The sequence below is a fragment of the Orussus abietinus genome, unplaced genomic scaffold, assembly GCF_000612105.2.
Source record: "Orussus abietinus isolate OABI.00-Male unplaced genomic scaffold, Oabi_2.0 scaffold1, whole genome shotgun sequence".
Classification (NCBI taxonomy): Eukaryota; Metazoa; Arthropoda; class Insecta; order Hymenoptera; family Orussidae; genus Orussus; species Orussus abietinus.
The window spans coordinates 569,142-594,068 of NW_019396017.1; the positions used below are offsets into that span (position 1 = coordinate 569,142).

General features: G+C 47.4%; 1 protein-coding gene across 1 annotated transcript in view; it reads left to right on the forward strand.

Moving 5' to 3' along the window:
* Positions 1–24,927, forward strand: part of LOC105697864 (metabotropic glutamate receptor 7) — a 63,298-nt gene that overhangs the window by 14,461 nt on the left and 23,910 nt on the right. The window contains exons 4-6 of the mRNA XM_023434734.1: positions 1,942–2,073; positions 4,591–4,770; positions 10,769–10,938. Of these exons, the coding sequence (XP_023290502.1) occupies positions 1,942–2,073; positions 4,591–4,770; positions 10,769–10,938 (482 nt within the window). The remainder of the gene's footprint in view (positions 1–1,941; positions 2,074–4,590; positions 4,771–10,768; positions 10,939–24,927) is intronic.

Below are 24,927 nucleotides of genomic sequence, written 5' to 3' on the forward strand. Positions count from 1 at the left end.
AGACGTACCGCGATAAAGAAGGGAGAATTAAAAAAAAAAATAAACAGAGGAACAAAGAGGTATTGCGCCCTGATTTTATGGAATTCATTTCACGTCAATTTAACCCTGGATTAACGTGTAATCCCTTAAAGTCAACGAAAAGGAATTCGCCTTGGATTTTTCTTCCTCATCTTTGGTAAATCCCTGGGGGAGCTTCGAGTCGGACGTGGATGACTATTGCTCTGCCTCTACTACTTACCCCGAAAGGCAAACGAGACGGGAGAAAATTCTCGGTAAAATTGAGATCCAAGATTTAAAGGGAGAAATATGGACCGCGTACTCGATGACGAGCTGTGGGAGTGACTCGGTGCAATCGCGGGCCCGAAAACGTCGTTATCAGTTCGTGATTACGAAAGTGCTGGCCGCGGGGAATAATTTCGAGATATTTCGGCGAAACTTTATTCGACCGCGCGGTGTATAATTGACCATCGTTCGGAATGGCCGAGGCTTTAATTGCAACTAGTGCCATTAAAGCGGAGCTTAACGAATTTTACGAAAGCTTGGAGTACGTGATAGGGCCGCTCGTTTTGAACGTGCTCTTGAATATGTATAGGCAGTTACATAAATCGCAGATGCCTCTCATGAGCGGCTCGTTGCATATTAACCGGGAAAAAGGAGAACCTAAGTAAACCATGGCAACCTCGAGTACCACGACACAACCCAGTCACAAAGGGCCACATCTTCAATTAATCGCGTATAAAATCCCTTGCTGGGGAACGAAACATTCATTTAATTGATAATTAATCCATGGCCGCCTCGAATGGACCGTCGTTTAATGCATTTGAGGCGGCCGTGCATTTTTCCAACGACGCGAGTGAATCGCGCGGAGGTTTCGCATTTTCAAACGACGTTTATGCTATTTAATTGCAGTTTTCCCGGGCGCGCCAGTTAATTTCCACCGCTAGGTTATTTAGTCGATGGAGATTTATTTCCGGGGCTTAATTTGGTTTTCGACCCCCGAAGAAAGGAATTACTCGAAAGCACGAAATGCGACGGGCTTTCGGATCTACTCTTCAATTTGCCAAATTTGACAGTGATCCGATAGATCGATTTTAACAGTCGACATCCCGTTCGTTAACATCCGCGTCCCTATTTATGTAGTCACGGGGTAATGCACGAGTTAATTGATCAATTGATATGGACGATGTGACGCTTATTCGGGAATAAATTAATCACACCCGGAAACTCCGCATCCGCGGACGGATTGCTTTCAACGTGCCACGAGATTAACGAGGTTCTTCATGGAATTCCTCTAAGAGAGAAATCCGGTTGTCTAAACTATGATTTGATCACAATTACTCCGAGGCCTTAATCACTTACTTATCACCGTCATAACCAGATCGACTGGATTAAACAGCCTATCTGTTTCTGCTCCGAAATAAATTTCCCAATAAATTCCCTGGCGAGGATTTACCTATAAATAAATTATACATCGGGTGCACGATGTCAAATTACACGCGCAGCAGACTTGACGTCAATCTGACTATACCGGATACGATTCCTGATGATTAATTCGATGGTAGTTGAAAGTTAATTAACGAGAGTTCTGCAATTCCGGAAACGAGAGCCCTCGATATAAACGCGCTTTCCATATTTCCTTGAAAATGCCCTGGTTTCTGCATTAGTAACGCGACACCTTGCCTCGTCAAGGGAGAGGACTTCTTCTTCGACGAGTAACTCGATCCTCTTCGTTACTTTGTAATTAAACGACTCCGCGATATCCTCGCGTTACAAAAGCGATATGTACTCGTTGCCGGCTGTGCTTGTAACTCGATTTTCCCGTCTCGCGTTATCTCGGATTCTGTAAGGGAATTTTTTTTTGTCATGGAAAGACCAGGTCCTAGAAAATGAAAAAAATAATTGTCGGGCATCTTAAAAATACATGTCTCTTCATTTTTTCAGGACATGTCGGAGTACAAGTGCGAAAATGGCAAGCCTCCTGTCTACGTCCCGCACAAGCCCGTTACGGGAGTAATAGGAGCTTCCTTCAGTGTGGTTTCCATCATGGTGGCCAATATCTTGAGGCTCTTTAAGGTAAGGAGGTCTCGAAGACCTATGAAACAGAGTCGTGGATCTTCGCCGCTCTCGAGGCACTGAAAGAAACTCCTAGGAGCTTGTGTACACTTTCGAGTGCATTCGGGAAAAGGAAAGAAAACTGGCTCTATTCTTCGGAGGTGCATTACGCTGTTTCGAGGGCGGAAGTGGATCGCCCGATTGCCCTCAATTTCCCTCAATTTTGCTCCCCTTTAGATCCTTTACAATCTTTTATTTCTCCCATTGTTTTATTCTCCCACGTTTAGTGCCTCCAAAGTATCGCTGGAATAATTCAACGAATTATTTATCGAATTAGCCAGTGGAAATCGCGATGAGCGGTGAACACCTCGTATATGTGTGTATATATTTTTTTTTTATGTACACATAAAATTGATATAGACGCGTGCGTGTGTTCGTCATTGATTGATGCCCACCGCCGATAGACTCTTTCATCGACTTGATTATGGCTGAATGGTTCTTAGGGCAAACTCGTGCCAAAAATAGAGGGAAGCAGAAGAGGGTCGCAAGCTCCAAGTTCAAACGAGAAAGAGGAGCCGTACGTGCTGAATCTCGAAAGCGAGTTATCGATTCGAAAGTCCGAGCTTCCCGTTCGAGATTCACGAAACGCGGTCGCCAGCTGATTTCCATTTTGCCGGCCGACCACGCGGAAATTACACGCTTCGTGAAATAGGCCCTTCTTCTGCTCGTCGAGTTGTCGGGATTATCGAGTTGTCGGGTTGTCATTCGCGAGCCGACGAGCTTTGCTTTAGCCGTAGCCGAGTAATTCGAGCGGCTTTAAAATCCTGCATTTTTTTCCCAAAAATTCCCGCTTTAGGCAGCTATCCCCTGGAACGATACAATTCCGTTTTCGAGGTGAATTTCATTTTACGTTTTCCGTCCGCGGAATCGCGGTTACTCTTTGCAAGGGGGCGAATTAAAATAACATGGTTAATAGGTGGAATGAAGAAGGACTAATGACGATGGGGATAATTAAATGAGAGGTGGAGAGGGAAGATTCTTAGTGTATCCTGGCGAGTGAGAAGCCAACGGAGACAGGAGGGTATTAAAGAAGGAAATTACGCTGAGTAATTAGGAGCGCGGTACGGAGCTATGTAAACGGAGGGCCGTCGTGCACGAGGCTCGGTCTTTCTGAAATGCAATTTTTGAGATTAATTCCCGAGATGAAAGATCTCTGATTTAGAGTCATTCATCGAGCCTGAGGACGTCTTCGACGACGGGTCCGTGCGGAGCACTGTGGACTTTTTGGGAAACTTCTCCTCTTGGAGCACACACGTGCTCCTAGGATTTATTGGTACCCTCGGATTGGTATTCAAATCCTGGGGAGAAATTCAAATCGGCCGATCGCGAACTCTCCTCTAGGTAAACCCTGGCGAGTAAACTTCAAGGCTGGGGAAGTCACTTTTAGTTTCGAGTCACCCGGTCAACATCTCTCCTGGATAAGGCTCTTTAAACTTTAACTGATAAATCATTGTATACACATCTGGGGAAATTTAACCTGATTAAGAATGCAGGGAAGGTTCCTCGAAATTAAGAAGGGAGGGATTTAAAAGAAGTCCTCCGTATGCAAGAGGTCCACTCTCTGCAAGATGGCCACTCGAAATTCTCGGTGCATCACCGAACTTGGAGAGGGAGGGCAGTAATTGCATCGGCAATGCATGGCCGGAGTAAAACAGCGGAAATGGGAAAATTCCCCGGAAATCGAGCCGTGAAATATCCCGATGCAACAAAATACAACCGCCCGCCCCTCATTTCTGGGGATTTTCTGCATCGCGCACCCTCGACGTCAAAAGTGTCACCGTTCCGCGAGGGCATTTCTCACGGCCAACAAATGGCACAATTTTCCGAACGATCGCGACTCGTCATCTCGGCAGCCTCAGTGAAAATTCGAATCTCGATATCATTTAATGATCACTCAGTCGCGAGCGACGTTCGTTGCGGTTTTTCACCGACACAGGAGAAATCGGGATAAAAGACGTTCACTCGTGAATCTTTCCATCTTCATGCAAGATCGGATTATATTTCTTTTCGCATTTCCGCCCGGAAACGTCCGCCTCCTTGTTCGGAACTCCTCGCAGACGTTTTGATTCCCGCGAATGGGAATTGCGGGGTATTTCAATTGCGCAGAGACGTCGCCGAAGGGAATGCTCTCCTGGGGAATTTCGCGTTTCCATCAATACTCGATGCACTCTTAGATTTCTTCCGGCAAAAACGGCGGACTCCAGAGCCCGGGAGTTTACTCTGGCTTGTGAAAAATTAATGAAAAAGGAGGTCAACGCCGACGGGGTTAGATCGGACTGGAATCGTCCTCTCCACCTCACCAGAAATGAATGGAACGGTTAAAGAATTAATTTTCACGATGTTTCCCATAGGTTGACGGAGGAACTGCATAAATGCGCCATTATTGCTCGACTCTCGCTGGCAGGCGTCTTGAAACGACCGAAAATTGCGCATTTGACGGAAGGGTGCGTGTTAACGAACGATTCCCTCCCTTTCCAGATCCCGCAATTAAGCTACGCCTCGACGAGTACCGAACTATCGGACAAGACTCGCTTCGAGTATTTCAGCAGAGTCGTACCTCCGGATAATTTCCAAGCCCAGGCTATGGTGGAGGTGATTCACCTTCTGGGATGGAAATACGTGTCCACGGTGGCGGTCGAGGGCGATTACGGCGAAAAGGTAAGTCTTGCATTTCCTGGGTTCATCCAGATTAAGATGATCAGGATCCCCCTGCTTCGTTGAGGCAGGTCGGAGTCCTCCGGGATATCCCGATTTACAGAGCGTGCATGACGGGGCACGTAGAGTAGACTGAAAACATTTTCCCTGAACAAGGAATCCCGAGATTTACTGCACCCCGCGAGATCCACCGAGATCAGGACAGATCCCTTGCAACGGCTCCTCGGCGAGACAAGTGCAGTTCAAGTGCGGATTTCCTCGATCTTACATGAGAAGTTGCATCCCTTGATGCGTTTCTTATTCAAGGACAAAGTGTACCTGGTACTATCAGATTTGCATAATACGAGATATCGCGTGAAAATTTACATGCAGTATTTCGTTGTCGCTTGATCCTTGAAACGTTGTCCAGGAGGCTGCGAGTAGCAATTAGCAGTAGCGGCTTCAGGATGGGATGTTGCAGGACATCAAAGCGGCATACCGCAATTCCGGTAATTTCCGACTACTTAGCGTAATGGATCATTACAATTACCCGAGGGTTCATCTTTAAAGGTCCCGCAGAAATGGCTCAGTCGATGCAGTCGAAACCAAATCCTGGGAGTGCAACCTGCTGCACCGGCCGAGTGCAGCCTCTATTTTGCCGTGTGCAACTTGCGAAACGTAATCCGCGTACTAACCTCCGCCACGCACAAAGCCCCATTGAATTCCCGGCCGGACGTTTCAAAGCCCGATATTCGATTCTTTATCCCCATGTAATGCTCTTTGTTTCTCGGGGCGAGCTAATTTTTTACCTCCGCCGGGCTCTTTGTTATCCGACTTATTAATATTCATGTTCCACTCGGACCGCGTGGATCAATAATTCAGGGCAGAGCGTGAGTTACACAATTACGAGCAGAGGTAATCTGCAAAGAAGTAATCTCTTCCCCGGAGAGTTAAAAATATTTTTATTCCCAGAGAGGGAATCGGATCATGATTTTTTCATGGATTACGTTCATGCGATTGGGAGGAATAAAGGCGCGTTTTCAATTAATGGCTCATTACAGGCCTTATTGGCAATGGCGAGCACGGTGATCGGACCTGGCCAATTAAATCGGGAAATAATCCTGCGATATGGAGGAATCGTTGCAAGGAGGCACAAAGAAGGTAATTGCAGGAATTGAAGTTAAGTGAACATAACTTCGGGAGGGAAATAAGCTGGAAAACGTCCCGAAAGAGGTGGAATTGCTTAACGAAGCTCAGTTTCTTCAACAACTGCTCGGCCCACTTTTCTTGGGTCTCTTTGAGATCCTCGACCACCTCGAAAGGAAAAAGAGGATTATGCATCCTTGTCCTCTCTTTCCGCAGCTCCTCGACCCTTAATTCATCCCCGGGCATACATATTTATTACGATCGAGCATAATGGCCGGGCGATAAAAACGCAACAGAGGCCGCATAATGCCGCGAAAATATTCCGCGACGATACAGACCTGCGCAACTGGCTGCAATTAATTTCATTTAATTACGCGGGGAGGCTCGCTCAGGACGACTGTCCTTATTGCGCTGAATTTACTGCCTCGTTTCTGCCCAGGACGGGGCAAAAGTTACCTCGATATCTCGACGTAATGTTTGATTTTCATTTCCCCTTTGCCAACACGTACGGGGGATGGAAAAATAATCCCACGTCGGCCGGATTTCCGGGGAGCTTCGCGATAATTCCAGGATTTTTAAAAAGCTCCCTGGTTATCGAGAAGAAAATCACCCGTCGAGAAATACCCGTAATTAGATTAATTAATTGAAAAAGAAGGGAGCTCTCGCTCGCGGATCTTGGGAGAAGAACCGAGGCCATCGATGGCGCTCGTCGATGATTCAACTTGACGAGCCGGTAATGAAAATTGAAAACACCATTTTGATCGGCTCCGCAGGAGCTAATTAATTGGCGCACTCGGCGAGCTCGTTAAAAACCAATAACAAAGTCGGCCGCCGAATTGTGGATTTATTCGCCGCGCAATCCCGTGGCCTCCTCGGTTGCAGACTGACAAAGTGCACCGGGATAAACTCGGGATCATTGCTGGAGGCTCGCGCCTCGATTTCGGGAGAAAAGGAACATTCCGAGGAGTTCTTGAAACCTTGCCAAAGTGTCGAGTCTAAGAGAAAATGGGCCCTTTTTGGCTGACCCCTCGAGCAGCCAGGATATTGCCACGAGGGTCGCGTTAATACCTCGGTCGGCCGATAATTGATAACAGAAAGGTGACTGTTAGGTGCGAAAAGAGGGGACGAAAATTTGTTCCTCAAGACTGGGGATTTCTTAGAGGGGAGAACCCCCGTTCAAGTTAGTCGGATAATCGTCGGTTTTTCAAATTGAATTTTCTCCTCCCCCGGCGTATCTTGAGGAATCCCAAGGGGTGGACCGGAAGGGGAATCATAGCAATCAGATGGCCACCAAACTTCACCCTAATCCTGGGATTTAAAGGTATCCTTTCCCCGTTCAATCCCTGTTTTTGCATACGATCGCCTTCTCGATTCCTCGCAGGCTGTAGTTCGCCCGTTTCTAAGATAAGTTCGAGACAAATGGCTCAATGGTCGAAAAAAGATGTCGCGCGGCGTTTCGATTTCAGGGCAGCTGAAAGGAGTCTGGGACCCTGTTCATTAAATCGGTGTTAAGGGATCTTGCCCGTCGAGATTGATAACGGCGGTGAGTCGGGAAGAAATAATCGAAGAAAGTTAAATTAAATCGGCCCTGCGACGGAGCCCGATCGCAAGATTAATGGTCAACGGGGAGAAAAGGTGGATGAAAACCGGGAGTGACTTTTCACTAGGCTCCTGTCCGATATCTTTAATAACTTGATCATCCTTGACATCTTGCGAAGTCAGTCATTTCGGGCGCCGACTTTTGCAGTGACCGATTCGACGAGCTGGAAGGAAAGATCACGCGCCGGAAAGAATGAGTAAAAAATGGAGATGCAAAAATCGAATAAACGTTGAAAAGGCCGTATCCCCACCTCCGCCCTCCCTTCCTCAGTCGTCGAAGAAGTTTGATAACATTTTCGAACGCCTTGAATCGAAGATTGCCCGACCAGATTACCCGAGGAAGGGGGAGGGGGATATTTCGAAATCTCCGGAGCACGTTTCCGGAGTTGCTGAAAAGGGATCCCGGGAAGAGAGCAAGAAGTAAGTCGGGGGAAGTCTTCTCGAGGAAGAGCGAGAAAGTCCGAAAGTCCAGGTTTGGGCTCCTCCAATCCGGAGCGAGAGGGCCGAGGAGCTGAAGAGGAGGTGAAAACCGGGCAGCGAGAAGAGTCGTGAAACAAAGGGGTCGTTTTCTCCCTCCGGTGGTTAACAACGGGGGTAATTTAATCTGCGAGCGGTACACCTTCTCCCCTCCTTCGACCTTCTTTCTTTGCAGTTAGGCGAAGGTCCTCAACCGCGACACAAAGGACTCTTGGAAAATGTTACGTCCCCTTTCCTCGAAAACTGTGACATCTCTATTTCTGCTCGGCCTATTGTCGAGACCCCTTCTACGAGTTGATCCTTCTGTCGAAGATATACCCTTTCTCCTCCGGTTCTCTTCATTTACCACTTTCTTTATCTTCTTTTCCGAGTTTAGAGCGAAGCCTTCAGCATATGTCACCTTACTCTTGTAACATATGGTATGAGATTTGTACTTATTTAATTTAAATGCCGCCTCCCATGTGGTTGAAAGCAATACCTCAACTGCCTCAGAAAAACCTTTCACTACATTTTCCATGTCTGACTCTTACACCAAGGAAAAAAGTCCATTGAACCAAGGAAATGTTTTGTTAATTCCAAGACTTTGTCTCAAATAAACTGAAACAAATTGTCGTAATTCCGAAGATACGTTGCGTCCAATTTATTCCACCTTATTCGAGTCAAGCAATTACTCTTTGATTTTACAAAATACTTCTTAGGTACTATTCGAAGAAATATCTCTTTGCTTCTTTTCTTTCCGTGGATCTTTTTATCATTACGTTATCGAAATGGCATATAGAGCCCTTCAGTTCGTATCATTCTCAACGTAGACTGTAAAAGACTTCAACGTAAATATAAACGTCGGTAATGGAACGCGCCAATTTATGTCACCACTTGAGTATTCAAAACGGCATTACCACCAAAAGGGGTACAGATAAATTTTACTTTATCGACGTCGATTAAATATCTTAGAGCCTTTCTTATCCTCTTAAATTTTCATTCCGTGGGGTTCCTTCCTCCCTACTCTTCTGCTTTGGTATCTATGTCTATTATCATTGCATTCGCCTCCTCTAAGTCATCATCGAGTCCAAGCGCCAAGATGGCGGCGGCATCGTGAAACCATCGATACGGGATCCGCAAGGTCTTGCCATATCTCGAGGGAAAGGGTTACGTCCAAACAGTCTGAGAGGAAATGGCGGAATGAGAGCTGGCGAACGATCGGCATCGAGCAAGAGGCGACTTTGTCGAGGTTGGCCCTGAAGTCGCGAGAGGGTCGGAGGTTAAAGGCGGCCCTGGAAACGGCGGAAGAAGCGTTTCGAAAGATTGAATCGCACCCGCGAGCGACGTTACCGACGAATCGAGCTCGATAAAGGCGACGTCGACGTCGACCGGCCAATCGGCGACGTCACTTTTCACCCGCGGAATCCCCGCCGCATAACGCGGACTTTATCGCGCCAGTTTACACGGTGATTGGTTCGGAAACCGCGCCGGAAAGGAAGGAAGAAACCTGAATGATAGAGGGACAGTTAAGGTGATATGAAAGTGTGATATGTACGCAACAAAAAGTGAAAATAATTATAAAACTTTTCTCCAAACTGGGTGCACCGAATTATCTGAGACTTTAATGCGTGATTATGGAGGCCCTAAGGAATAACGCTCGTGAAATTTCTTTTCTCGAGAAAAATTTTGTACTTCTCTCGAACAAGAACCAAAGAAAGATATTTTTTTCTTCGAAAAATATAACTTCACGGGCAGGGCGTTCTTCCTTAGAGCCTCCATAATCACGTGTTAAAGTGTTTGGATAATTTGGTGCACCCAGTTTGGAGAAAAGTTTTATTAATCCTTTGACTTTTTGATATGTATATGTCACACTTTCATATCACCTTAACGCTTTTCAGACAGACGCCTACGCGAGATGAACGGGGGTTCTAGAAAATGAACGAACAGATATGCACGATTTAAAAAAAATAGGGGAGCCTAAGTGAAGCCTCATCTACGGATAAGTAACTTGCAATACTATTTGCTAGAGCTGCTCGCTGGTATGATTACGCTATCAACGAATCTCCAGTAAACGAATTCTGTGACAGGGGTGTTAAGAAAAAAGAACTCGATTGAGAAATCTTTCATGAGAAAAATCTTCGAAAGATAGATATCTTTTTCCCTTCTGCTACTTTATTTTTTTATTTTTTGAGTCACCCACGAAATCGAAACTTGCAGCAAGGATTTCGAGATAGATTTAAAATTGCCTTAACAAATTAAGGTTTTAATCTCGCAAGTTAATATGTACAAACACGAGTTTTTCTTGTAAAAAACTGGCAAGTGTTTGCAGGGTTAGGGCAAGCATTCGCGCAAATTCGCATCCGAAACTGTATACATTATCTGCAATAAATGTTCGAGAACGCCTCCGGCAAGTTATCCTCCTCCATGGACACGAGCCTTTGGGATAGAACTTCTCGGATATCGGAGTCCCGACTAATCGTCGGAAAGGGATCGAATCGACGCTCCAACTTCCCCGATCTCCCCGAACTGCGTATATTTCTGTCCCTACAGATAATAAAGGTTACGAGGACTGTAAAACGGCGCCGGGAATTGATACGTCGCCTCTGCATCCGGCGGACTTGAACGAGTTCTCGCGCCGAAGGGGTTACACCCGTCGAATAAAAGTGATAAAAGTTCCTTTACTAGAGAGATAAACGAGCCGTCTCTACCTTGATGGATCTCGAAAGACCCTTCTGTAACCAATTACCTATGCAAACGATAGTTTGATACCCGGTTTCCGAGGTCGGCGCTTAGGGAGTACAAAAGCGCGTTTTGATTCCAGGGCATCGCGAGTTTCATCGCCCTTTCGATGGAGTACAACATTTGCGTGGCGGTGAGCGAAAAGATCCTGAGGAACGCAAGAGCCGAAGACTTCGACCGCATAGTGGAACGCCTCAGCACGAAACACAACGCCAGGGTGGTGGTACTCTTCGTGGACGAGGACAACATCCGGTGAGTTTCGTAAAAACATGCAACCACCCTGCGGATAATTCATTAGACGGCCTAAAAAAATCCCCGACCTTCATCGCATTAAAAGAAGCCCAACTCCAAGTGGCACTTTTCCCACCCTGAGAAAAAAGCTCAGTGGATTGAAATAGACCATATACCTTCGGCATTTACATCGTAGCCCGAGTTATACACAATTGTGAGAAATCATTTTCTTAAGAATGAAGAAATGGCTGTCGGCGATTTAATTGTTGATTTTTAATCATTTTATTTACTGATGTTTGTCTGATGTTCCTCTTCGGACGGAGGTGATCGCGGGGTTTTTTTCCTGCAGGGCGTAGTTCTTTTTGTCCATTTTTTTTTCTTCTCAGGGCTGGATTACGTATCGCCGTCATTCTGGTCGTAATTATGGGAGAGCGAGGCACATTCGACGGGTCGAAAGAAAATAAGGGTGCGTTTATGGGGCAGTAACGAGCGAATCGCGAGAAAGGCGAGGTCCTTAATCGTCCCCTTGTTCGATCTTGGATGGGGAGGGATGCTGCGACCTCCTCGCTGCGCCTGGCTACAGTTCCTTCGTTAATTCTCCCCGAGGTGCTCCCTCCCGGGCCGGATAAGTTGGGGCCGAAGTAAGTGCATAATTAGATACGCGGCAAGATCGCGCCTCTTCTTCGCGGCGGTAATGAAGAAGTTTATGGGGTAGCTCGGGCTGTGTACGTGGGTCTTGCGTGGGAAAAAGAGGGAATAACGGAGGGACGAAGACGACGGCCGGCCAACCTTTTAGAGGCTGTTCATTTTACCCGGGCCTCCATTAGGACGCGCACACGGAGACATTTATCCGCGTGTTCGCCTGCCGGGCCTCTACAAACAAGGGCTTTTCTTACCCACTCAACTTGGGAGAGGAGCTTAACGGTTACCAGGCAACTTCGATGGTGACACCCGGTGAGAAACGATTCCCGCTTCCGAGAGTCCTGGCTCCTTCTTGGCAGGCATCCGCTAAACGGACAGGATTATCGGACCTGGCCTCTCAAACTTGAGAGGAGATCCTGACTTTTCGTGTCAAGTGAATGGTCGATTTTAGCCAATCTCCATACACATAAGATTTTCAACCCTCGGGGTGAACATTTTATTCCACCTTAAATAGTGGGGAGCGGGAAACCGATGTTCTTCGTAGACACGATTTCTTTTTTTTAGAAAATCTGACCGTGCTTCCATAAAGTTCGATCAATTTGGTAGAAAGAACATCTCAATCATTTTGTCCAGAAAAGTGCACAGTTGTCGAGATATTCGGAGTCGAAAATCGCTTGGAGTCAATTTGATCCCATGGGCACTTAACGATTCGCTCCGAAGGTGCGCACCCTATGGGTTAAGGAGCTATATCACTGTGAGAATCGAAAAAATGACACATTTTTGAGGCAAAAGTATGAGTTAAAATTAAACTTTTACAATGGTCGAAGTACGGGCGATAGCTATGCTTTTGCTGAATATAGTGCTAAAATTCGAAGCCGATCGGTTGAGCCGTTTTTGAGAAATTACCTGCGCTAGATGCAAACCATTTTTTTTAATAGTCTACGTTTATATTAATAAATAAATCAATATGTATTTTTTACTAAAAAGAAAAATTTTCCCGTACTCTTCTACATTAGACCTTTCATGGAAAAAAAAAGTTCGTGCCATTATATGCGGTACTTTTTGAGAATAAAATTGTCAGAAATGTGTAATTTCTTCGACGTTGCAAATGTAGATCAAGGCTATCATGGTCTTGGTCCTGTATTCTCGAGTCTCGGACTTGATCTTGCATTTTTTGAAAGACCAAAGCCAAGATTTCGAGATCAAGGCCGATTTTGCTGGTCACTAGTGGAGACCTTGGTTGGCCTTCCATAATGTACTTGGCCTCGCGACAAGACCCCGACTTTTAATATCGATTCTAGCCAGTCTCTGCTAGTATAAGATTTTTAAGAGGGAAGGTGGACCACCTACCTGTAGGACGGGAACCTCGGTTAATCTCTCTTGACGTGTAATACCTGTCGAGAGGAATCAACCCAAGAGAACGAACCTCCCCGAAGGCGCGTCAACAATGTAATCTCAGCGAGGCCGGTTATTCATCATGAAGTGTACGGAACCTCGTTTGATAAGCTTGATTAATTACCATCTCGCGTTATTTTTAATCGGCAGTGACGTGGGACGGCGGATCGCAAACGTACCCTCTGAACCCCAAAGTTCCGGTCGATCGTTCACGTTCGATCGTTTGCAGGGACGAATTCGGCAGGATCGGTGTCCCCTGGATCGGGCTAAGGAAATTGAGGAGGAGCCATCCATTCATCGGAACAGGTCGAGTGCATTAGGTGCACCCAATTAATGAGCCCGCGTTATGGTCAAACTTTCGCGATGGGACGAATGCCCCGAAACAATGGTGCCATTGTACCGCGGGATAATAGAGAAACGTCCGCGAGCACCATTACGATTTTCTTCCTTAACGGCTCCCCAAAGATCCTTGATCGCGCGATATCGAGCCGTGATATCTCTTTCCTCGGTTTATTTAAGAGCAGCAATGGACCCTTGGTAAATCTCGAAGCCAGACTCGCTAGCGCTCCGATTTCGAAAGCTCGGTGGCCAATCGACAGTTATCGATAGTTGGGAGTTACGGAACTATCGATGCCGTGCAAGTTTATTACCCAGCATGGCGCCGTCCTAGATGTGGGGGAAACATTTCTGTCGAGAGAAATTCCAAATTCAAGGAGAACCGCCCCGAGCTGGAAGCAGAGAAAAAAGAATCAAACGGCTCCTCGGTTATTCGCGATCCTTTCCAAGTTGTCCGGCCGCACATTAAGGTGATATGAAAGTGTGATATATACATACCAAAAAGTCAAGATATATTATAAAACTTACCTCCAAAACTGGGTGCACCAAATTATCTAAAACTTTAACACGTGATTATGGAGGCTCTAAGGAAAAACGCGCTGCCCGTGAAATGTCAATCATCAAAAGAAAATATATCATTCTTCGGCTCTTGTCCGAGATAAGTAGAAAATTTTCTTCGAAAAAAGAAATTTCATGAGCGTTACTTCATAGGGCCTCCATAATCACGTGTTAAAGTATCAGATAATTCGGTGCACCCAGTTTGGAGAAAAGTTTTATGAATATTTCGACTTTTTCTTATGTATATATCAGACTTTCATACCACCTTAAGTCGTCCGGCATGTTTAGTTAATCCTGATTCGAGAAGTATTTAATTTTCATTTCGATATGGAATTACCGATAGAGGATGTGGAGTTTCCTGCGGCTATTAGCGACGAATTCAAGCCTGGAGCTGTCGGGCTTTCAGGGGAAACGAAACGTCACCTGACGCCGAAGTCTCCCCCTCCATCCAGGGGAGGGAAAATCGAGCATTTTCCACATAGCCCGAAACCGGACGAGTCCTACAGCGCGCAGGTGAACTCGATCAGGTGCAACGTGACGGTGCAAGTGCGCCGCGTCGGCCCGTAAAGTGGCTCGTGCTTTTCTGGTGAGAAAAAGAAGCTCGCGACCCGGACAAAAGCTCCACCCTAGTTTCGACGATCCATTCCGACTCTTTCCAGGGAAACAAGGTTGCACAATCCCGTAAACACGAGGCGTATCGACTTTCAATTCCGCCAGGAATTGAGAGCGCCCATTTTCTTCTCCCAGGAGGAATTAAGGGAAAAGGGGAAAAATATCGCATTTACTCGAAAAGAATTACTCGTTTTTTTTTTTTATTTATTCCGAGGAGGAGAAGGATCGTGGGAACTCCTGAGGCGGTGGTGAACTCGCGGGGTAAAAAATCAGCCTGGAGCCCCCTTGAGCCTGGGGCTTGGAAACCGATAAAGTCCCTAGGGATCGCTGCTCGGCTTAGCCAATCAGGGCTCCTCTTCCCTTCGAGGCCCTAAGGAACCCGGGTTGCCTCCGAAAACTTCCTGGGGATTACGCCGGATATAAGGCTCGATCCCAATTTGCGGCGGTATGCAAATTGTTTCGGCTCGAGAGCTCCGCCGAGGAGCTCGGGTCTTTTGCTGAAAGTCGCGAATTTCGGACCCGTAACGCCCCACGGTACAAATTGATTCGCGAGTGGCCATTGAGCCGCGAAATTCGAAAAGTCTGGAAAGTTTCGACTCCCGGATCGAGCCGAAACGTCCCGAGAGGAAATTCATCGGTGCGCAGGTGTATTTCAGCGATTACCTGTCGTCACGTATGTGTCCCCTTCCCACCACAAGGGAAACAAAGTTGCGCGGTACCTGCGCGGAATCTCGGAAAAAAGTTCAATTTCCATTCGCAGGGAAAGTTCCGAACTCCAATAACCCCCGAGCCTTCTGTTCTCTCGCGAACTGCCAGGGAAAAGTTTCGATCTCAAAAACAGCGGAACGAGGGGCGGTAAATATCGTTTAGACCTGATCTCGCGGTGAATGAGATGGAAGAAGGGAATAAAGATGCGAGGCTTTCAAGGGGATTAAAGGCACGTCAAAAGGTGCACTGGCTGCGCTCGAAATGAACAGCTGAAATTTCCATCCCTGCATTGGCTCGCTCTTGCTGCGCGTTTCCGAAAATCGGGCATTTTACTCTGGGCTGTATATTTTTTATAAAAAATACATCTCGACCCTCATTTTCTGGGGAAGGACCGCGATTTCGAAATAATATCGATTCCCATCTCGTGGAGTATTTTTAATCCGTCACCCCCTGCGCTCTCCTGGGATTAGCGTAGACATTTCCGAGCTTTTCCCTGCGTAGTCGGGCTCGACCGAAACCGAAGTAATTCTCGGATTTTCTCTTCCTCGCCCCCGCCGATCCCCAAGTTTCTCCGCGCAAATCCGCGGCCTGTTCGCAATGAAATTCGCAGGCAAAGCCGGAGAAAGCGTGCTTCCTGGCGACAGGACAAACTTTGCCCTCCCGGAATGGCGACGAGCTTTGCAAACTTTGCTCTGCGAGGAACTCGAGTATTAAAGAACCGCTGCGTCGGTATTGCTCTTCATTTTATGCTCATGTCGTCATGCCGTATCGTATTTTTCTACCTTTCAGTCTGAATCTGGACTAAGGCCACCTAATTGCCCCACGTCTGTATCCGATGAACAGTTTCAGAGGACCAGTTTTACTCTCGGGAGGGGAAAAGCTAGAGAGCCCTGGCGAGCTTTTTTCCTCCCTACGCCGTGGCGCCTCAATTTCGGCTTTTGTGGTTGCTTGGGAGGCGACTTAAGTAATCCAAAGTTAGGCAATCTCGCGTCAGGACGGGATCTTCTTGCACCAGGTCCCACGTGCTTGCAGCATCTCGTAATCCAGTTGGATTCAATCCGAACAGATTTGGTCGCGATATTAAAAATGTCAAGGCGAGACAGATGTGCCTCTATTGCAACGCGTCGATTTTTGAATTTCCGAATTTTTACATAAAACGTGCCTGATCTTCGACATCGCGTTATCTGGAGGCGATAAGACCGAAACGACAAAATCGCAATTCTCGCGAAATTCGATTTTGAGACGATAGCAGACTATATCAGTGCACAAAGAAAAAGGATATTCGCACTCTCAGCAGAGAACGACATGGTCGATCAAGTTTTTCACTTACTGCAGTAATAATTATATCAACACTAAAAATGCTTCCCATTGTATCGAATGCAGATATAACAATAGGAAAGTTTCCTTTAGAAAAAAATGCTTGAATTCAATTCCAAGGCAAGAAAGGAGCGCCTCTTTTCGCAGCACTTCAATTTCGAATAAAGCATTCTTAATCACCGAAATTGCGTAATCTGGGAGCGATAAGACGGCGACGATAGAATCGCAATTGTCGAGAAACTCGATTTTGAGTGCAGACCGCAACGGTGCGATTAGAGCCACCGGACAATTTGCACGTTAGCGTCTCGCAGAGGGTCGTTATCTGTTTGTTTGCGCACATTTAACAAAGTTAAGCAGTTTCGCGTCGCGATAGAGAATTCCATTTCCGAGTTAGAGGTGATTCACCGAGTCCGGTTCCGGTGATGGATTCGAAGTAAGCAGTTAAAAACCCATTTCTCGATGAAGATCATCCCCTTGTCGATGAAGTCCTGTCGACACTTCCAGCTATCGCGTATACTTCCACTTCCAAAAATTACTTAGGGTTTTTCGTGGCCAGCCGAAGCAGGTCGGCTTCGACTGTTAACTCGATGATCAAATTGGAGTGCGTTATTAATAATGTCAGAATGAAAGCGGGTTCCCACGGGGTCGTTACCCTGAGACCTGGTTCGGAAACGTCCGAGTCGGGAGATCCAGCTGCACCGTAATTGCAACTGCAGCGCTGCAGCCGCAGCTTCCACGCGGCGGTCCCAACAAAGACCCCAGGCAGAAATTAAAAGGTCGCGTCGCGACAGTTCACACCTCGACAGCTTCGAGTCATTTCGAGGTGTCTGGAGCCTTTCTTCTGAAGCACCAGAGAAACCCCCTGGAACCCCACCAGATGACACCTCACGGCCGAACGAGCGACGTGATGACGTTTCCGAGGGAATGCATCCTAGATGCACTTTTTCTCCAACAATGGGAAATTAAACGGTGTCAGAACGACTCGTCGAGTCATTAACGAGCCTTCATAATTGCGTGTAAACCACCCGAAGAGCTCTTTTTCGATTTTACACTCCAGCAGATCCCTCGGTAAAAATGTCAACATTTTCATAAAAAACGGGATTTGAGGTACATTCGAGTCATTTGAGGTGTCTGGAGCCTTTCTTCTGAAGCACCAGAGAAACCCCCTGGAAGCCTACCAGATGACACCTCACGGCCAAACGAGCGACATGATGACGTTTCCAAGGGAATGCATCCTAGATGCACTTTTTCTCCAACAATGGGAAATTAAACGGTGTCAAAACGACTCGTCGGCTCATTAACGAGCTTTCATAATTGTGTGATAAAGCACCTGAAGAGCTCTTTTTCGATTTTACACTCCAGCAGGTCCCTCGGTAAAAATGTCAACATTTTCATAAAAACGTGATTTTAGGTACGTTCTAGGTGATGGAATAAAATGCCATCGGGAATCACGGGTCGGTTAATCCGGCTATCTGGAGCCAAAAAATTCTCGGGGTGGAATTTTAATAAGCCTTGTGGTATTTCCCTTTGGAATCCGATGCACAAAAATGCAGCAATTTTTTTCCATCCACGGCCTCCGGAGGTCGGGAACTCTCCTCCGTTTCTGGCTTCTCGCTAACGTCAAGTGTGCCTTAGGTTTAACGAGGCGGAAGCTTTCCGACGCTTCAGCTGCACCTGCCCTCGCTGCAAAAGAGGGAAACATTTGTAAGAACCTCCGAAGAATTCGGGTATCCTTTCGCACGCGCGAGGTGCATTTAGCTCCGCCGAAATCCGCTGGGTTATTTATTTTTCAGAGCAGATGCCGTTTATTTACGTAATGCAAGAGGCCTCGCTAGCTCACCCTGGCACTTAGATCAATAAACGGTGGAGGAACAACGAGTACGCCTTCGTTTGCTGTCCCATAAAGTCCTGCGGGAATATCGTTCGCCTTTAGTGAAAACAATCGGCGAATATTTTCAGGTATCTCATTTGCAGGATTAATTTAGTCGGGGGTTCGGCGAGAAATATTCCCCGGCGCAATTAATTCGCAACGCCTGACGGGTCCATTTTACAGAAATTATTTTTCCCCACATTCGTCCAGGAATTAATTTCTTTTTTTTTTTCCCAAGGTTCAATTGGAACTGCGCCTCGCCCCCGTCAGCGGAAACGTACTTAGAGGGATCGGACTTTATAAATGCTCTCTAGGTCCTTCTCTCGGGGCCGAGGGTACTTTGCGCTTAACGAGCTGGAAGCTTTCGAGCACATCAGCCGTAACAGCTCCTCATTAAATAACGCGATATTTAGGAAAGCGATCTCGCGTGTTGACCAACATTTCGGGATCTCCCCGTACCGAGGGGGACTCGCAGCGAGCGAGGCTGATCGATTCGCCTCCCCCCGATTTAACTTGCCAACTTTGACACGGAAAATGTTTCGACCGAGCTGTTTGTTCCGCAAATGTTTGGAAGAAGTATCGGGAAACCGCGGTAGATACCGAGTAGGTGTACCGTGTTCCCGAAATTCGTTTTCCCGGTTCGTTCCGGGCTGTTCGACTCGAAAATGAAAATATTCCACATCGGCAGGGCCGCTCTTTCCAATTTCCCTCCTTCCCGCCCTACTTTCTTCGGGTCTACCTTCTTTCTTCCTCGAATTATCCGATTGCGACTCTCCACCGTGGCCGGAAGTCGGCCGAGCGGGAATTATTGCCCCAAGTTAAACGAATCGAATATCGGTAACGGTAGGTTACTCGCACGAGCTCGCATTTATTTCCCAAGACGGTGGAGAGAGAAAAAGAGAGAGAGGGGGGGGGAGAATAAAAGAGATGAAATTCCCGATCTCTTCCCTGTACCCGGGCGAAGCTTTTAATGGGGGAGTGGAGGGTCCCCCGAACGGTGCCGATCGATTTCGCCTTGGTGACAGTCGATATCTCCGATAATTTATTTACAGAGAACGGCTCCTTCGACCGATATTTCTCCAGGTTTTGGAAGTCCTCCTAACGGCGAGCATAGTCATAGATTAATTCCCGATGTTCATCCGATTTTCGTGGCAAATTGCCACGGTAAGGGGCTCGATCGCGAGCGGTGCAACGTTAATGGTTCCATTAGGGAAATGGATCGAAAAGGATTTCCTTTAGCATAAAAAGCGGATCATTAGTTGCGAAGAAAATTCCGCGCCATTAATTAACCCCGGTCGTCTCGTAAATGGCGGCCGAGTTGCCGGGGGGCGAAATTGGCATTTTCCGCCTGCCCCTTTCGGAGTGAAAATTTCATTTGGAGGTCTGGAGAGCTAGGCGCGATATCGCCGAATATACTGGACGCCGGTACACAATGGTCCATATTTCACGTAAAATAGGGCAAGACCGAGAAAGAAATTCGCTGCATGGAGGGCGAGCTCTAGCCAGTTCGGCGGGGAACGTCTTCGGAGGTCTTGCGGAGGCACGTCCAGAGCATTCTTCTTTCCTGTTGCTCGTGGTACGTCATCTTCGCCACGTCGGGACGATCCGATAAATAGGAAGCGAAGAAAACGTTGGCCGTAAAGCACAAAGCCGATAGCCGATAGCAGGGGTACATAGATAGGGACGCGCATCCGCGCCCTGATCGAATTTGGCCCATCTCCAAAACACCTTTGGTATGGCGTATCGGCCATTGGAGGACTGAAACACCCGGAGGGGGGCCAAGAAGAGCTCGACTCTTGCATAATCCACCGAGGAATTTCCGATTTTACGTGGAGCGAGCCTCGCAACCGGAGTTTCTCACGGTGGAGGCCCCATCTGAACGAAAATCTGTCGCACCTTTCCGGCGGAGGCAGCGCCCCGTGGAAAAGCTCCTTCCGGGAAGGAGCTTTCTCGCGAAGACCTATGTCTTAGATATTACGCCACGGAATGAATGAATCCCAATTTCGATTAAAAACTTCAGTAAAGATATCAAATGAAAATTGATGTCGCTGTCTGGGTCATTTTTATGGGGGAAAGTGTCCAGAGCGGGACATTGCGTCGCTCCTCCGCAAAACCGAAGCACCCTCGGACAACAGGTGGGATGTGTTCCAAGACCGTTTGTGGCCGCGGAAAAGCTCGGCCGGTACTCGGCGGTATGCCGAGCCGAAGCTCGAGCTTTGTTCGTTACGATCGAGCCGTCCAGGGTAGTTTATTAAGCCGACTGGTCCGGTTTGTCGATAGTTCCGGGCATGGTGGAGCTTTTCGACCCAGCAATCCGACTTCAGGACTGGCCGGCTTTACGAGCTTCCCTCGAAGGCTGAGCGTGCTTAAGGTAAACAGCCCAAGGCTTGCCGAACGCGAAAGCTCGGCGACGAGGAGGACCGTCGGGAAAGGGCGAGCTTGCGACGTCCCCTTGGAATCCCCTTGATTTTAGGACGCCTGTGAGATCAAAGGAGCTCGAAAAATTCGAGATTAAGTTCTGAGGGCTTCTGCGAATCCATTTTCCCGGCGTCCTCCGGACTGGACCGCGAGCTTGGAATGGGGTTGGAATTTCATTTGAATTGATTTCAATTCTGGTGGACCCTCCTCGAGGGGTTCGGAGTGGACTTACGGTTCTCTTAAGAGGAGGGACGCTCAGAATAGATTTTTAGATCCTGCGAGAAATGTTGCGAATTTGATGATGCTTCTCTTTAGCCACGGGAGCTTTTGAGGCCAAGGAGGGACTTTGGGCGGTAATTACTCGGCGAAACTAACTCCTTCTGCAGACTTTCGGTCTCGTTCGCCTTTTCGGTCCGATTCGAGTCAGGAGCGAGCCGGCTCAATCAAATAAATCACCGAAGTCCAATCCAGACCTGGAGTGATTCTAGCCGGTAGTTAAGTGTACAGTTGCCACGACGTACCAATCAACCTACGATTTTCCGATACGGAGGAATCGTGATTGATTGTTCAGCGGCAGTTTGAGAGCACTCCGGAGAAATTCACTCCACGGATCCATTTGATTTGAAGACCCGAGAGGAAACGGAGTCCCTGACTTTTAATCTACCCTTGCCTCTTAACGTCTTAATCTGCGTTTGCTTCTACCCCGAGCTTTCATTGAATTCTGATAAATTCTCGCTCATGGAATACATTAAACACGCGGCGGTGCTCCTTTTTTTTCGATCCTGCCCAGCCAGACGATAGATCGAGTGATTCATCGACAGTTTATGGCTAACATTAGCGTAGGACGTTCGTATATAAAGTCCTGCATACGTGTATAATCATTAACGGACGGTGAACTCCTCCTCGTGCGATCGATCCACCGAAATAGAACGAATTGGTTTAAATCCCGTGACAACGCGCCCATTTGTCATTCTAAGCTCCGTCGTATTTCGGCGAGCTGGCAGAAATTAATCTCGTTTACGCAATCTCCCATTCCGCCTGCCAAATAAAATGCCCGATTAAACTGGAGCATGAGCCAGAATGAAAATAAAAATCGGTGCGCAACCGTAACGCGAATTGCAAGTGGAACTTCTAAGATAATTCTTAGATTTCATTGATCTACGCAAACTGAGTTAATATTAAAATACAGAGCCGAATGTACATAGTAATTAGCTATAAAAATAAGGGAAAAAGTATTTTGCTTTCCAAAACGAGTCCCTTTCGCAACGTGTTAAACATATAGCTATTCGATAAGAAGTTTCACTTAAGAGAAATCTCGAAGATAGCGGCGAGAAATATACTTATGAGTGAAAGCGGAGCTCGTTTGAAAATCTCAAAGAGTCCCTTTCGTGCACTTTCTTCGAGTTACGTGGCTGGGATTTCGCGACGTAAATGTCCCCTTAATTTCTGGAAACGGTTAAATTCAGCCTGGAGACGAAAGCCGATCCTCCCCCAAAGGCGAAGTCCCGTGGGACCTGCACATATGCCCGATAAATTAGAAGCGAGCGAAGCGAGGACGAGTCAAGGAACGCACTAATCAAATTACGCCCTCGTTGACTTATGGATGAGCGTAAAACGCTGGATGGGCTAAAATTGCCACGACCTCCGACAATGGTACCGAGAAACGGGAGACGTCTTCCAGCTGGTCCTTATCCCAGCCCCGACATTGGCGGAGTTACTTTCTTGTCAGCCCCAGAATACTGTAATATCACCTACTCGGGAAGAGCCATTCTCCCCGTAAGAGGCGGGGGTGGAGGCGCAGAGATACAAAAAATGTCTCTTATATGACCGGTACGTCTTCAGGAGTGAGGCGATATTAAAAAGAAATGTCGCGGCCCGGGCTTCCGCTATTTTACTTCCTTCTTGCACTCCCAGTCGATGGCACCGATAAGATGTGTACTTATTTTCGCTTCAACTTCAACGGCACGACCCTTTACGGCGAACTGTTTAAGGTGAAGTGAAACACGTCGAGGAACTTGATCAACGACGATAAAGAAGATTTTTCTAAATGCCTACGTTGCCTTCGTTCGTTTGTATATTGACAGCTGTGTCGAATTATATTGGGTATTGTACCAAATGGCATACTCCACCTGTCGTTTTCGTACAATAATTATAAAGAAATCGAAGAAAAACTCCAGAAATCCTCTGGATTCATGCTTTCTGGGGCCTTACTTGACTGCAGAGGGACCCCTACGCCATCTGTGATTTCCAGGTTAATTAAATTTTCACTCCGAGACCTCGTATTACCATCGTTTTGGCATAAAAGCGCATACAACACTTTTTTTGCCTTTATCCCGTTCAAATTCGAGTTTATCGACTACCCGAGTGTTCTAATTTGTCGTAAAATTGTCCTGACCCTTTCGATTCTCATATCAGAGCCCTCGATAATTGTATATTGATCGAAATATGAGAGCTCGACGCCATTTTGGTTCTGGTCTGGACTGAGTTAACAAATTTATTTAAAAATCCAAATTTTGAATGCGTCAGGACAATTCTTAGATGATCAGGAATGGCGTGTCAAAGTTTCGGACAGTTTGGTCTAATACCCTTAAAAAAAAGTTTTGTATTCGAATCGACTGATTTGAAGGGGGTCTCACTTCACCTTAACGAAATGTCCGCAAACAAAGTTCGGTTAGGGGATATCATACGTATAAGTGCTTGGAAAGCTCCTCTCGCCGATGTAGTTTCGCAGATACGATGGAAAGAGTTTAGTGGCTGAGAGTACCACGTGGTACGAGGCTGCAGCGAGCTTCAAGGGGAGTTTCGGAACGATCTAATCGCGCACTTCGAAAGGGAGCTCGTGAAATTCTGAGCGCTTCCGCTCCGAAGCGCGATGGCGATCACGTTTTGAACGCCGCTCCTTTCGGTCGCCCTCTTTCGGACTCTCGCCATTAACGCTCGTGAAAGGGACTCGAGTATCGTTTCTCGGGTTTCAAAGGCCGCATACGTTTCCAACGCGCCCGTAATTCCCTGAACGCGCGAAAACGCCGTGATAAGCGGCGATGTAAGTTTCGACGTTCCCGCGACTCTGCCGAATCGACGGGTTGTGGCATCGTGCAGCAGGTTGCAGCAGATTGCAGCAGGTTGCAACAGATTGCAGCAGGTTGCAGCAATGCACCCCGAAACGAGGGACGCGAAATTTGGGGAACTTCCGCATTACGGATAACGGCGCTAGCGTTGGTTTCCGGGCCCATTGCCATGGCGACTCTCTTCCGGTGTTTTGCCATTAATGCTCGTTAACTTTAACTCCAGCACGACCTTTATCTTGCCGGCGAATAGAGGGTGCGCACTCGCGTAGAGAGACAACGAAGAGCGGCAAACGACGCGAGAAACTCGCATGAAGAAAGTAACTAGACGAAACGGCCCCTCCGCCCGACGAGATGCACCAATTACACTCGTAGAGACGTACCGTCGGCGTTTCTTTTTGCCCCCGTACCCCCGTTGCGGAGAATTGCGGCCAAATGTAATCAGAGATCCAATCCGCGCGCCCCGTGCGGTGTCCGATGTTTCATATTTTCCACGTTCACCGTATGAAGCCCGCAAAGAAATGTAAACATGGGAATTAACCTCCCGCTGTTCCTCTTTACATCGCGTTCCATTATTCCTAAGCATCGGGGATAGAGTGCATCCCCGTTTCTTTCATTCGACCCCAAAAAAGGACTCACTTTGCGTGACTACCCCGGGTAGCGTCTAAGTGATCCAAGATGGCGAGCATTTCTCTAATCTAAAGGATTAATGCAGATGACCGCCATTTTGGTGGGGCTATTTGAAGTTTCACGAGCGTGTCGAGGTATATCGTCGCCCTCCCGCGAATACGACGTCTCAACCAACTCCGTAGGAGGAAAGAAACTCGACGGCAAACTACCCCCATTTGTCGTCGGGGCTCGAGGATCGGTCCGGTAATTTATTCGGGTCGCTGGACGGCCGCCATCTTGCGAGAACAAGAAACGTCGAGAGGACGCCTTCGGACAACTCGAATCCTCTCCGGTTGACAGCCTCCACGTGCACCGAGTACACAGTTCACGGCCTGCATATGCACCACAATGCACCGTTCGCCTGCAAACCCATACCCATGATTAACACGTTGAGTGCGGAACCGATTTTGATGAGCTTTC